General features: G+C 39.4%; 1 protein-coding gene and 1 non-coding gene across 7 annotated transcripts in view; one reads left to right on the top strand and one right to left on the bottom strand.

Moving 5' to 3' along the window:
- DYM (dymeclin) overlaps positions 1 to 15,893 on the bottom strand; it is a 351,209-nt gene that overhangs the window by 238,650 nt on the left and 96,666 nt on the right. For all 6 annotated transcript variants that reach the window (XM_049620093.1, XM_049620087.1, XM_049620091.1 and 3 more), the window contains 2 exons: positions 2,228 to 2,353; positions 653 to 795 (listed from right to left, as the gene is read on the bottom strand). In XM_049620093.1, coding sequence (XP_049476050.1) covers positions 653 to 795; positions 2,228 to 2,353 — 269 coding nt within the window. The remainder of the gene's footprint in view (positions 1 to 652; positions 796 to 2,227; positions 2,354 to 15,893) is intronic.
- On the top strand, positions 9,765 to 9,830 carry LOC125914958 (small nucleolar RNA SNORD69). The gene has a single exon (XR_007455509.1). It is a non-coding gene; the product is annotated as a small nucleolar RNA SNORD69 (small nucleolar RNA).

Below are 15,893 nucleotides of genomic sequence, written 5' to 3'. Positions count from 1 at the left end.
CTTCACACGACACGGGCCCGCCACGCTAACTAGAGAAAGGACCAGAGCTCCTGCTGCCACTCCCAGGGTCTTCACGCCCGACACCGTGAACCGGAAATGAGGCTTCACTGTCTGGGAGGGAAAGGTTTCCCTCAGTTAATGAAATCTGCTTCCAATCTGATAAAACCCGTGTTTGTGCCACTCCAGAATTCAATACAAAATTCTTCAAAACGTGCTCATTCGTCACTGAATGAATAAAACACAGAGTCTAACAAGAAAACTACACCTCATTAGTCACGTAAGATCCTGACCAATAACGCCTCTAAAACAGCAGTGTCTCCTCATACAGCACAGCAGTAAAAGGTTTCCAAGACCTTAACTGTATAATACTGTGCTGCTAAAGCGCACGCAATATGCATATTTATAAACATTATTCTTGGAAAGTGGTGTTTTACAGGTAAACAATCTATTCGTTATTTGCATATATTTCACCGCATTAATCGCTGCACTAAATGGACAAAATATGTTCAGTTGCTTCCGGTATTTCGCATTCAGCCAGCTGCACAGGGCCGACGTAACCATCAGTAGTGGCAGCCGAGCAAACGCAGTTTCTTATGCCGATTAGACAAACTCTATCTACGCCAGAGAACTGACAAAACCTGATCAGACTTACTTGCTACTCCGGATGCCAGTCCATACAGCAGTCCGCCCCCATCGGATTGCTGTGGGAGAACGTGTGCTCCTGGAGGGGGCGGCTTCTCTTGTCTGATAAAGTTATACAATAGGGTTTTCACAAGTTTGCTGGTGTATGGAAGACTACACAAAAAGAAAAAAAGAAGAAAATCAAACCCGTGGAAGTCGCCTGACTTTGTGTAACAATAAACAGAATCTACAGAATCTATTAATATTAAAGGGATTAACACTTCGAAGGAACCTAGCACTGTCACATAACGGTGAAGATCGTGGGCTTTGAGATCAGACTTGAGGCTGAATTCTGGCTTTCCTGTTTCTATGCCACAGTTGTTGGTCAAATCACCTCAATTCTTGAGCTTCAGTTACCTTACTGGTAATCCCGTATAACAGGTGAGATATTATTAATTCAGGGTATTATACGGTACCTGGTGCTTGAAGGGAGATAGTACCATAGAATCAGTAGGGAAACACAAGAATTAAGAAAGCATTAATACAAAAGACTACACATTTTAAGTATGAAATCATTCAATTTATGCATGCACACACAAGACACATATGCATACAAGTGGTTTAGATGTTAACACTCTTTGCTTTAAAGTAATGGAATGAGAGGAGAAGGGAGAGAACGCAGGTGAAAAGGGATATGTGTCCACAAATTAAGGTGATAAATCAATTCCTGCCATCTAGAGAAAACTCTATAATAGAATCCTGAGCCAAAGCCCAGGCTCCTTCTCTATTATCAGCGGTTTTCAAGTATGTTCCAAAGAGCCCTAAGGGATTCTATGGCTGTGCCACAGGATACTCAAGGAGAGAGGTGACACACAGACAACCAAGGCAGCAAGGACGAGATGACAAAGACAGAGCTCCCACTCTCTGAGAACTTCCATCAAAGCTACTTGGTTTGTATCTGTTTTACAATCTCAAGTTCTGTGAAGACTATGTCAATAGAAGATGTGTGTGTGTGTGTGTGTGTGTGTGTGTGTGTGTATTTTGTATCTACTCCCAGCCCCCCATTAGGAGACTGTAAGTTTCTGCTCAAGAGCAGAGCCCCCCATCCTAACACATGTCTGGCACGTAGTTGCCACACAATAAGTATCTGTGACCACGTGAAAGTAGGAACCGTCAGCTAAGAGGCTGCTGGAGTAGTCCAGACACAGGGTGACAGGGCAGAGATGATGGTCGTTTCAACGGGACTAGTGAGAGGGGGAGACTGAAAACAACTTCAGCAGACAGACATGACTGATGGGTGCTTACACATAGAGAATGATGCAGAAGGAAGAAGGAGGAGGACTTCAACGTTTCACTTCTACAAAGAAACCACTTGAGAAGGTAAGAAGCTGGGGGATGAAAGGGGCGGGGAGGACGGGCAGTTTAAACAGGAAAGCAGAAGTGGGTTACTTATGCGTGGGGTTTGAAGTGTGGACAGAATGACCGAAGGAAACGTTCGGCGGGACATCTGGGACAACATTAAGGTTAGAGGACAAGACCCAAGACAGAGATCTGTACAATAAAAAAAAAAAAAAAGAAGGTAGAAAAATGTAAAATAGAAACATACCATCGACCTCGCATCAAATACTTGTGACTGATGCTCTGTCGCAAAACCTCCTTGTGGAAGAGTTGGCAAGAAAGGAAAACCACCATTGTCGATACAGCTTCTACTGAGATTTCATATGTAATATCTCTGCAGAAACAGGAAGCAAACAGAATAATGATCACTTTGGAAGATTAGGACCGCTCTTTTCTAAATAAACTATACATTTAAAAACTCAATCTAAATATTCAATACGTTTCTAGGTTACAAAGAAACACTAATGTGTTTTACCTAAAAATTAAGTCAGGCAAAAATAGGAAAGCTTTTCCCAACCATTAGTTTTCGTACTCGGGTCAGGCATCCCATTACTTTCCTATTTTCCAGTTCCAATCTCCTGCTGAATGACAAGTCTATTACTGTAGAATGGAAACAGCTAGCAGCAACGTTCTGCTTTGAAGATAAACCCTAAAACCTTAGGTTCGTCCCTGTTTGGTTATAATGCAGAAACCCAATATTCAGATTGTCAAATTTAAGAGTAAGTCACAGTGCAGGGAAGAAAACAATGCCTCTTCGTGTTGATAATCACTTAACAATCAGAACAATGTATACCTTACATCCCCCCATCTCTAGTGTCTGCTTCCATAAGGCCACCTGTGTATGTTCAGCAAAATATGGACAGTGAACAAATTATTCCTGTTTTATTAAGCATATTTCTATTATGAAGGACTACTCCTGTCCTCCCAAGATCATTAACTCTCTTTAGAAATAAGTCTTAGGTCAAAGAAAAAGGAAACAAGGTTTTGGCTGAGGAGGAAGCACAAAAAAGAATAAACGCATTAAGTAATCTTCAGTTACTGCAAAAGTTGAAACATGATGATCACGGGGAACAGGAACAGATCAGGGAAGTGGAGATTTCAACAACACAACAAAAAGAGTAACAGGTCCGAAAGAATATCAAAATATTCTGACAGAACTAAAATATGCATGGAAATCCAAAAAAAAACCAAAAAAAAACAAAAACAAACACAAAACAAAAACAAAACCCACTTAACATCTACTTAAGTGAGGCTCATTAAACAAATTAAATATGACCTGATTCTAGAATTGGGCACGCTTAAATTCTACCAGATATTTTAAGGGGTTATTGCTGACAGAAATCTCTTTTAAAAGCAAAGTATACAAAACAACACAAGAGGTCCATGCAATTTACATTATTACATAATGGATAAAGCTCAGTTCTAATCAGAAATCTTACTTTTAAAGTACTATAGAAAAATTCTCTTTCCTGACATTTCTTTAACTGTCATAAATATTAACCACGTAAAATGCAATCCTATTTGTTCTTATTCCTTCAACTGAATGAAAGACAAGCCTGACATTGAAATCCAAAGAGGCACAGAGAACTCCCTTCAGACATAACTTGAATCAATCTTCTGCATGACATATCATAATGAAACTGGCAAAATACAAGGATAAAGAGAGAATTCTGAAAGCAGCTAGGGATAAGCAGGACTTAACATACAAAGGTAGATACATAAGGGTAGTAGCAGACCTATCTACTGAAACTTGGCAGGCCAGATAGGAATGGCAGGAAAGCTTCAATGTGATGAACAGAAAAAATATGCAGCCGAGAATCCTGTATGCAGCAAGTCTGTCATTCAGAATAGAAGGGGACATAAAGGTCTTCCCAAACAAACAAAATGGACGGAATTCATCACCACTAAACAGCCCTACAAGAGATCCTAAGGGGGATTCTGTGAGTAAAATGTTGCAAGGACCACAAAGTACCAGAGACACCAGCACAAGCATGAAACCTACAGACATCACAATGACGCTAAACCCGTATCTTTCAATAATAACACTGAATGTAAATGGACTAAATGTTCCAACCAAAAGACGCAGGGTATCAGAATGGATAAAAAAAACAAGACCCATCTATTTGCTGTCTACAAGAGACTCATTTTAGACCTGAGGACACCTTCAGCTTGAAAGTGAGGGGATGGAGAACTATCTATCATGCTACTGGAAGTCAAAAGAAAGCTGGAGTACCTGTACTTATATCAGACAAACTAGACTTTAAATTAAAGGTTGTAACAAGAGATGAAGAAGAGCATTATTTAATAATTACAGGGTCTATCCATCAGGAAGACCTAACAATTATAAATGTCTATGCACCAAATTCAGGAGCCCCCAAATATATAAAACAATTAATCACAAACATAAGCAAACTTATTGATAGGAATGTGGTAATTGCAGCAGACTTTAATACTCCTCTTATAGCAATGGATAGATCATCTAGACAGAGAATCAATAAAGAAACAAGGGCCCTGAATGATACATTGGACTAGATGGACTTGAAAGATATATTTAGAATTCTGCATCCCAAAGCAACAGAATATTCTTTCTTCTCGAGTGCACATGGAACATTCTCCAAAATAGACCACAAACAGCCCTTAATAAGTATAAAAGAATTGAGATCATACCATGCACACTTTCAGATCACAATGCTATGAAACATGAAATCAACCACAGGAAAAAAAGTCCAGAAAACCTCCAAAAGCATGGAGGTTAAAGAACAGCCCACTAAAGAATGAATGGGTCAACCAGGCAATTAGAGAAGAAATTAAAAAATATATGGAAACAAATGAAAATGAAAATACAACAGTCCAAACGCTATGATATACAGCGAGGGCAGTCCTGAGAGGAAAATACATTGCAATCCAGGCCTATCTCAAGAAAGAAGGAACATCCCAAATACAAAATCTAACAGCACACCTAAAGGAAATAGAAGCAGAACAGCAAAGACACCCCAAACCCAGCAGAAGAAGAGAAATAATACAGATCAGAGCAGAAATAAACAATATAGAATCTAAAAAAACAGTAGAGCAGATCAAGGAAACCAAGAGTTGGTTTCTTGAAAAAATAAACAAAATTGATAAACCTCCAGCAAGGCTTCTCAAAAATAAAAGGGAGAGGACCCAAACAGATAACATCACAAATGAAAATGGAATTATTACAACCCATCCCTCAGAAATACAAGCAATTATCAGGGAATACTATGAAAAATTATATGCCAAGAAACTGGACAACATGGAAGAAATGGACAAATTCCTAAACACCCACATACTTCCAAAACTCAAACGGGAAGGAACAGAAAACTTGAACAGACCCATAACCAGCAAAGAAACTGAATCAGTTATCAAAAATCTCCCAAAAAATAAGAATCCAGGATCAGATGGCTTCCCTGGGGAATTCTACCAGACATTTAAAGCAGAGATAATACCTATCCTTCTCAAGCTGTTCCAAAAAATAGAAAGGGAAGGAAAAACTTCCAGACTCATTCTGTGAAGCCAGCATTACTTTGATTCCCAAACCAGACAGAGACCCAGCAAAAAAAGAGAACTCCAGGCCAATATCGCTGATGAATATGGATGCAGAAATTCTCAACAAGATACTAGCAAATCGAATTCAACAGCATATAAAAATAATTATTCACCATGATCAAGTGGGATTCATTCCTGGGCTACAGGGCTGGTTCAATATTTGCAAATCAATCAATGTGATACATCACATTAATAAAAGAAAAGACAAGAACCATATGTTCCTGTCAGTCGATGCAGTAAAAGCATTTGACAAAATACAGCATCCTTTCTTAATAAAGACCCTCGAGAGAGTCGAGATAGAAGGAACATACTTAAACATCATAAAAGCCATTTATGAAAAGCCCACAGCTAACATCATCCTCAATGGGGAAAAACAGAGCTTTCCCCCTGAGATCAGGAACATGACAGGGATGTCCACTCTCACTGCTGTTGTTTAACATACTGTTGGAAGGTCTAGCATCAGCAATCAGACAACAAAAGGAAATCAAAGGCATCGAAATTGGCAAAGATGAAGTCAAGCTTTCACTTTTTGTAGATGACATGATACTCTACATGGAAAACCCAACAGACTCCACCAAAAGTCGGCCAGAACTGATACGTGAATTCAGCAAAGTCGCAGGATACAAAATTAACGTACAGAAATCAGTTGCATTCTTATACACTAAGAATGAAGCAACAGAAAGACAAATAAAGAAACTGATCCCATTCATAATTGCACCAAGAATCATAAAATACCTAGGAATAAACCTAACCAAAGATGTAAAAGATCTGTATGCTGAAAACTATAGGAAGCTTATGAAGGAAATTGAAGAAGATACAGAGAAATGGAAAAACATTCCATGCTCATGGATTGGAAGAATAAATATTGTTAAAATGTCAATACTACCCAAAGCAATCTACACATTCAATGCAATCCCAATCAAAATTGCACTAGCATTCTTCTCGAAGCTAGAACAAGCAATCCTAAAATTCATATGGAACCACAAAAGGCCCCGAATAGCCAAAGTAATTTTGAAGAAGACCAAAGCAGGAAGCATCACAATCCCAGACTTTAGCCTCTACTACAAAGCTGTAATCATCAAGACAGCATGGTATTGGCACAAAAACAGACACACAGACCAATGGAATAGAATAGAGACTCCAGAACTGGACCCACAAATGTATGGCCAACTAATCTTTGACAAAACAGGAAAGAATATCCAATGGAAAAAAGACAGTCTCTTTAAAAAATGGTGCTGGGAGAACTGGACAGCAACATGCAGAAGAATGAAACTAGACCACTTTCTTACACCATTCACAAAAATAAACTCAAAATGCGTGAAGGACCTGAATGTGAGACAGGAAACCATCAAAACCCTACAGGAGAAAGCAGGAAAAAACCTCTCTGACCTCAGCCACAGCAATTTCTTACTTGACACATCTCCAAAAGCAAAGGAATTAAAATCAAAAATGAACTATTGGGACCTCATCAAGAGAAAAACCTTCTGAACTGCAAAGTAATCAATCAACAAAACTAAAAGGCAACCAATGGAATGGGAAAAGATATTTGCAAATGCCATATCAGACAAAGAGCTAGTATCCAAAATCTATAAAGAACTCACCAAACTCTACACCCGAAAAACAAATAATCCAGTGAAGAAATGGGCCGAAGACATGAATAGACACTTTCCTAAAGAAGACACCCAGATGGCCAACAGGCACATGAAAAGATGCTCAACGTCATTCCTCATCAGGAAATGCAAATCAAAACCACACTGAGATATCACCTTACGCAGGTCAGAGTGGCTAAAATGAACAAATCAGGAGACTATAGATGCTGGAGAGGATGTGGAGAAACGGGAACCCTCTTGCACTGTTGGTGGGAATGCAAACTGGTGCAGCCACTCTGAAAAAGTGTGGAGGTTCCTCAAAAAATTAAAAATAGATCTACGCTGTGACCCAGCAATAGCACTGCTAGGAATTTACCCAAGGGATACAGGAGTGGTGATTCACAGGGGCACTTGTACCCCAATGTTTATGGCAGCACTTTCAACAATAGCCACATTATGGAAAGAGCCTAAATGTCCATCAACTGACGAATGGATAAAGAAATTGTGGTTTATATATACAATGGAATACTACTTGGCAATAAGAAAGAATGAAATATGGCCTTTTGTAGCAACGTGGATGGAACTGGAGAGTGTTATGCCAAGTGAAATAAGTCAGGCAGAGAAAGACAGATACCATATGTTTTCACTCTTATGTGGATCCTGAGAAACTTAACAGAAGACCGGGGGGAGGAGAAGGGGGGGGAAAAAGTTACAGAGAGGGAAGGAGGCAAACCATAAGAGACTCTTAAATACTGAGAACAAACTGAGGGTTGATGGGGGGGCAGGGTAAAGGGGAAAATGGGTGATGGGCATTGAGGAGGGCACTTGTTGGGATGAGCACCGGGTGTTGTATGGAAACCAATTTGACAATAAATTATATATAAAAAATAAAATAAATGAAATAAACTTTTTGTGGAAGAGTAAACATGGCCAAGTCAATCTTGAAAATGAAGAGTGATGAGAGGGCCTTTCACTACCAGGTATCAAGCCATGCTATGCAGCTGTAACAATAAAAACAGCATGGTATTTGCACACATGAAGAAACAGACAAACAAATCCACCTACAAACCAAATGTATGGCTCACACCTGCGGTGTAGACATAAACAATATACAGTAAAGATGGATCCACAAATCAATGAGGACAGAAGAGATTGTACAGAAGACTGGCTCATTTCACAAAGAAAACAATGATGGATCCCTATCAAAGACCTACTACAGACAGATTAGAGACCTGGAGGTGAATGGTAAAGCTAAAGTTAACACAAGAAAATGTACGCTAAGTTTCTAACAGAAGGACAAAAAAAGGACTTCTTAAATAAAAGCCTAAGAGCACAAACCACAAAGCCAAAAAATACATTTAATCACACCAAAATTCAGGATTACTGCTCAACAAATGAAACCTTAGACAAAGGTAACAGGCAGATGATACAGAGAAGAACAACAAGAAACTAATACCTAGAATATTGCCAGCAACTCCTGCAAATGGCCAAGAAAAAGGTGAGAACTCCACTAGGAAATAAGAACAAAATATATAAACAGTTTAAGACAGTGTGATATCCCTTTATGCTGTAGAAAGCAAAGTACCGGCAGGCATATGATGATATATAAACTCTCATGTACTGCTGATAAAAATATTAACCAGAGAAGTCATCTTTAGAGAGCAACCCATGACCCAAATATGTATATATGCCAAAGAAAAATTCACAGCAACTGGCTGAGGACTGTGCTAGGCAAACTCTAAAACAACCCCCAGTAACCCCTGCATCCTGCTATTCATATGCTCTTATGTACTGCCTCCCCTTGAGTATAGGCTGAATCTAATAACTCACTTTTAACCACTTTCAAGGGGCAATTATCTTACAAAGCAACTATAGCTTGTGCTGGGTACCCTCTCTTGCTCTTTTTTTTTTTTTCCTTTCTGTGGGAGAAGCTAACCACCCTGTTGTGAGCTGACATATGCAGACGTCTACCTGGCAAAGAACTAAGGGAGGCCTCCAGTCAACAGCCAGTGAAGATCTGAGGCCCTCGGTCCAATTTCCCTAGAGGAACAGAATCCTGCCAACAGCAAATGAGAAATCAAGAAAGCAGGTCTCTCCCTCCCTAGCTGAGGCTTCTGACGAGACCACAGCCCCACCAATAAGCTCAACTACAACCTCAAGAGGTATCTGAGTCAAGAGGCACCACGCCAGCTGTGCCTGCACTCCTGATCCTAACAAACTATGAAACAATTCGTTACTTGTGGCGTTGCAAAGTTGGAGAAAGCCCCGGTGTCCATCACTGAGGAACTGGGTAAGTAAAATGTGGTGGATACACACAATGAAGTTTTAACAGCAGCAGACTAGATGTTCATTTAGTGTCAAGGGTAACGTTTAAGAACAGTTCCGAGAGGAATAAGTAAACAGAATGAGTTCTGTAACAATTCTATTTATGTACATTAAAAATACATGTACATGTAACATTTAGTTGAGCATATACATATAAAAATAATGCATTAAACATATTTAAAATGGCTGTTTACGGGAAAGAAGAGCAGCACAGAATGGGAATAAATGAACAGATGAATATCAAATGGAGGGAGAGATGGACCTCACATGAAGCAGGGATGACAGCCTTGAACTGAAGAATGTGATCTATTCAACCCTATGCCTCATGTGTCCAAAATCAGGGATAGTGGGACAAAGGGGGGGCATCAGAGGTTGGGAGACATACTGACATGGAGAAATGCTTTGACCAACCCAGGAAACAAAGAACATGCAATAAATTATCTAGCTAGAACATGAGGACCGCGATGAAAACACTGACAACAGGAATGGAAAAGAGCAACCAGACTTGAATGATACGGAACAAAATAAAACTAATAGCACTCAGTGACAGACGGTATGCTTAATGTGGGCAAAAAAGGCTAAGACTAATCAAAGAAGACAGGCTTATAGATTTAGAACTCATGGTGTATCAACCTAAATCAAGAACACTGCAAATGGACACTTTACACATATTTACGTGTATTGACAACGTTCCCTTCTATTCCTAGTTTTCTAAGTTTTTTTTTCCATGAATGGATGTTGAATTTAGTCAAATGCTTTTTCCACACTTACTGAGACACTCATATGGCTTTTCTAATTTATTCTGCCAATATGGCATATTATGTTGATGGATTTTCAAGTCTTAACAATATCACATTCGTCAGATAAGCCCCACTTGTTTATGATGCTATGCCCTTTATCATATATTACTGGGTTCAATTAACTAATTTTTTTAAAAAATATGTTTCTCCTACATTGATAAGACATACTAGTCTGTAACTTTCTTTTTATGTAATGTTCGTTAGGTTTTAGTATCAGGGTTATGGTAGCCTTACAAAACACATTACTCATCTGCTTCTGGGACGTACTTTACTGAAATATTTGCCTCGCGACATAATATTGAGCAAAGATAGTAGAACATTATGTATTATATGAATGAATATACATGCAGGTGCTAACAGGCAAAAAATAAAAAAAGCAATCTTGAGAGATGAGATTACAGGTGACTATTTTTATTATTTTTAATTTAAACTTTTTAAATAGGAAGAGCATGAAGAAAATGAATATAAGAAATGTTTGCTCCCAAATGGCTGTGCCTACTGGGAAATTTCCTTGAGAAACAAAATCATAGCGATGATGGTCTGAGGATAATGTCTAACCTCATTTTAACCATAGGTCTTCTTAATGATACCCCTCTTACTTCACTGTGAGCAATCAAAGTAACAAAGCTTTGTAACTAGGGAAAAACAATTTAGCAGGAGAGTGCCTTAGTGCTTGTAGATTGCAATTGACAAACTAACAGACTGGGTGCTTCACAAAGCACAGAAATTTATTTCTCACAGTTCCAAAGGCCCAAATCAAGGCACCTGCAAATTCAGTGTCTGATAAGAGCTGGCTTTCTGGGTTCACAAACAGTGAGCTTTTTTTTTTTTTTTTTGAAATTTTTTTATTCGTGTTTTTTCAGTAAGTTCCACGCCCAGCGTGGAGCCCAATATGGGGATTGAACTCATGACCCTGAGATCAAGACCCGAGTTGAGATCAAGAGTCGGATGCTCAAGTGACTGAGCCACCCAGGTGCCCCTGACAGTGAACATCATTTTGCTGTGTCATCACACAGTGGAAGGGGGACAAGGAAGCTTTCTTGGGTATCTTTTACATGGCACTAATCCCATTCATGAGGGCTCTGTCCGCATGACCTAATCATCCCCCCAAAATACCATCACCTTGTAGGTTAGGTTTCAACATAAGAATTTTGGAAGGACACAAGCACTCAGGACACAAGCACTCAGGTCACAGAAATGAGTCAGCCACACTTGTATTACTTAGGGCTCTGCAGAGAAAGAGAATCAATAGTATAGGAATAGATATAGACAAAAAGAGATTTACTATGAAGGACTGACTCACACAATTATTGAAGTTGAGGGGTCCATTACTTGCCATATGCAAGGTGGACGCCCAGGAAAAGCCTGGTACAGTTCCAGTCCAAACCCAAAGGCCTGAGAACCAGAAAAACCCCAGGCTAAGTCAGAAGGCCCAAGAATCAGGAGGACCAATGTCTAAGGACATGAGAAGATGGACGTCTCGGCTAAAGCAAGAGAGTAAATTTATCTCTTTCCTCCCCCTTTGTGCTTTATCCATCCCTCAAAGGACTGGATGACACCAGCATGGGTGAGTATGATCTTCTTCACTAAGTCTGCTGATTCTAATGCTAACTACTTCTGGAAACACACTCACGGATACACCCAGAAATAATGAAACCATGGCTGACCTCTAGGCACCCCTCAGCTCAGTTAAGCTGTCACACAAAATTAACCATCACACTTGCCAATCAAAGATGTAAGTTACACTTTTAAATACTGGCTGAGGGCACAGAGTCACAGATTCAGTCTCATTGAAAGCATATATATTTTTTTGTTGTTGAAAGCATATTTGAAAGACTTTATACGTAGAAATTTTGTTCCTTCATAAGAAACAAACAGCATTCTAACACAGACACCTAGTTTTTAGTGACTATCCAAAGCAAATACACATTTCAGTAAAAACTTTTTACTCAAGATAAAGCTAGCACATACAGTATTTGCTATTCTGATTTCCAAAATAGCCTATAACTATGAGCCAAAACCAAGACTTCCCATATGTCAATACACCATTTACTATGAATAAAAATGTAAGATTTAGAGAACCAAAAAGAACTAATGCCTGAAAAGAAGGGCATCTAGCGTCTCTTTGTTTGCATAGACTAAAAAGCAGTTCAAATACATTGTAGTCACTCAGATTTGATCATGACGGAGACCACAATGATCTCTCTTGTGAGGCATCTACTGAAGAGCTGAGCAGCCACTTCTTATTTGTAAATCATTGTTATACAACTTAAGAATGGGACTTCATCAGTACGATACCAAACACACAGTGGTACACATACTGTCCAGACAACTGCGCGGTCTGCTTTCAGAAGGAAAAAAACACCTGAATCTACACCTCAGACCCTATACACTAAAAGAAATCCCAAATCAATCAGAAGATTAAATCTTAAAAAAAAAGAAAAGAAAATCCTAGGGGCCAAGACGGAAGATTCTCTTAAAACATGCTTTAAAGAAGGCCTTTTGGTGCTTCTATTTTAGAGGGACAGACAAAAATGATGTGCAGTAAATGAAAAGGTTGTGAGTGCCATGAAGAAAATCACGCATGAAGGTTGGATAAGGAGTACATGGTTAGGGTGGTTAGGAATAGTGAGGCTAAGCCGCTACTATAGAGTCCAAAATGAGGTTTTAAACCAGATCAAAGCTCATTTCTCTGCCACTTAGCAGTCAGATCAAGCAGGATCTACTTAGTAAGATCACTCAAAGGCTCTGCCGGGAAGGAAGCTCTGTCACCCTTTGCATGTGCTTCCAAGTTTGTTCTGGTTACCATTTCCCACCAGAGAGAAGGGAGAAAAGTACACTCCAAGGAGAGTCATTTCTTTTTAAATAACGTAAGAGCTGCATATATCAATTCCTCCGGTACACCCGTAGCTAGCTGGCAAGCGAGCCTGAGAAACGTCATCTCTGCCTGGACAACCACTGCCCAGCCAAATGCTAATAAAGAGAAGAATGAATCTGAGGGACCACTGACAATCTATCACAGATGTGTTACAATTTTAAGTAAGAAGACTCAACACGAAGCTGACTTTTGAGCAAAGACTTGAAAAAAGCAAGGAGGCACAGGAAGAGTCTGCCAGGGAGAGGGATAAGCGCATGCAAAGGCCCAGAGATAGGAACATGCCTAGCATATTTAAGGAACACCAAAGAAGCCAGTGGGGCTACAATGAAATGTGCAAGAAGGCAAGTAGAAAGAGAAAGGGTCAAAAATGTTAACAATGAGCCAGTTTATACATCCGAAGGCCTAGAAGCTATCAACGATGGATGAATTAAGACTCTTAAAAGTCGTTTTTGAAAATTTACCACGTCAAAACAAAAGCGTGCTATAAGCAAATAAGTCAAAAGACAAATCTAGAGGGGCGCCTGGCTGGTTTGGTTGGTAGAACTTGCAACTCTTGACCTCAAGGCTGTGGGTTCGAGCCCCACATAGGTGTAGGGATTACTTAAAAGATTCAAATCTTTAAAAAAAAGAAAGGCAAATTTAGAAAAAAAAAATACTTTAAATTCATATCACAAAGGGGCAATAGGAGTCCTATAATTAGATGGTAATGACAGTTTCACAACTTGTGTGAATTCACTAACAACCACCTAATAATACACTTTCAAGGGGTAAATCTGGGGGTATCTGAATATCCTCATAACCATAATGAGAAAGCTCTTTAAATGCTTGTGTACAAAAGCTGCCTGGATAAGGTGCTGACTAGAAAAAGAAGAAAGTTCAAAAGAGTATGTATAATTTCCCATCTTTTGTGTGACTGCAGGGAGATATAAGAATCTGTGCTCATAACTGCATATGCATCGCATGAACATCTTCAGGAAGGATACAGAAGAGACTAAGAACAGTGGTTACTTATGGAAGCAAACAGAACAGCTGGAGGGATGCGGAACCAGAAGAGGCAGCAGACTGTTCACTTAGGTATTTGGATATTTTAAAAATATGCTCTAAAATTAAATTAATCAAGAACTAAAAACAGGACTGTCATAAATGTTAAAATTAAACTTTCATTGATTCACATCTGCTGACATATTGAAATGAGAGCAAACAAAAACTTAAATCACGTTGTGCTATGATGTAGAAGTCAGTGGTCCAAAATTAGGAGACTTAGGGTCTGCCTCTAAGCTCTCTAGTAAACTCATTCTGTTAGCACCAGGTGTTGTATGGAAACCAATTTGACAATAAATTTCATAAAAAAAAACAAAAACAAAAAAAAACCTCATTCTGTTAATTTTAACAAATAATTCCTCTGGGTCTCAGCTTTCCTACTTTTAAATTTGTTTTTAATGTTCATTTATTTTTGAGAGAAGCACAGACAGAGTGTGAGCAGGGGAGGGGCAGAGAGAAAGGGACACAGAATCTGGAGCAGCCTCCAGGCTCTGAGCAAGCTGTCAGCACAGAGCCTGACGCGGGGCTTGAACTCACAAAATGCAAGATCATGACGTGAGCTGAAGTCGGACGCTTAACCAACTGAGCCACCCAAGCACCCCTCAGCTTTCCTATTTTTAAATAAGGACTTTGGGCAAAATGATCTCTACTGTCATTTCTTGCTGTAACTTTCTATAATGCTCAAAAAAAGGAATTCAGGGCAATGTTAGATTTCTGTGCAAACAAAATTTTAAATGTATTAATTGGCCTATCCTAAGTGCCAAATAATCAGGGAAAAGAGCCAGACAGGCCAATAGTACTTAAAAGAAACCAAAATGGTACCATGCTGAGTGTGGTGGTTTTTCAAAGATGAAAAATGTTTTAAGCTAACAGATCTTTCTTGTTTTAATGTCCTTGTATGATCTTCAGAAGATCTGCATCACACAATCGCCAAAACAAAGTCAACTTTAAAAAGCCAAAGTGTTGCTCTGGCTGCCATATTATCCCAAGAACTTTCCACCATCTGGGCTGGAAACGTCCTAAAACAAACTACTGTTGGAGCAAGTTATTAATTTCATGCGAAGAAAAAAAGGACAGGCGCCTTGACCTTGCACTGCTCTGCTAGGGCAGAGTGGAACACTTGGATAAAGACAAAAGCCTTCATGAAATGGGTGTTAGTGTTGGCTAAGGACAAAGTCAACGAATACGGAGGAGAAAAACATCCTCCTTTTTTACTTACTATTGGATAAGAAAACGGACAGTACTGTAAATGGAACATATGTTTAACAAAAACAACTGACAAATTCAAAGGACTGAGACCAAAATTTAGAATTATCACTGTCACGCCACCAAGGATACTGTGAAAGTAAAATACGAGGAAAGACTAAGAAGGAGTGCAGTGTATCACAGATGCTGTCAGTAGTGGTGGGGCTGGTTTTAAAAGTTAACAAAATCAAAGACCTGGTAATACCTTTCGTTTATACAAATCTTAATAGTGGAACAGAAAGTGCCTGGAGACTAGGAGTCAAAAAAGTCTGGATTCTAGTCTCAGAACTGTCACTCATTACCTTCATAAGCCACCTCACCTGTCGACTTCATCTTATGTAAAAATCAAGGGGGCAGGGGGCGCCTGGGTGGCTCAGTCGGTTAAGCATCTGACTTCGGCTCAGGTCATGATCTCGCGGTCCGTGAGTT

The sequence above is a fragment of the Panthera uncia genome, assembly GCF_023721935.1.
Source record: "Panthera uncia isolate 11264 chromosome D3 unlocalized genomic scaffold, Puncia_PCG_1.0 HiC_scaffold_8, whole genome shotgun sequence".
Taxonomy (NCBI): Eukaryota; Metazoa; Chordata; class Mammalia; order Carnivora; family Felidae; genus Panthera; species Panthera uncia.
The sequence above is the reverse complement of the archived record's forward strand: the minus strand, read 5'-3'. Positions and strand labels throughout refer to the sequence as shown.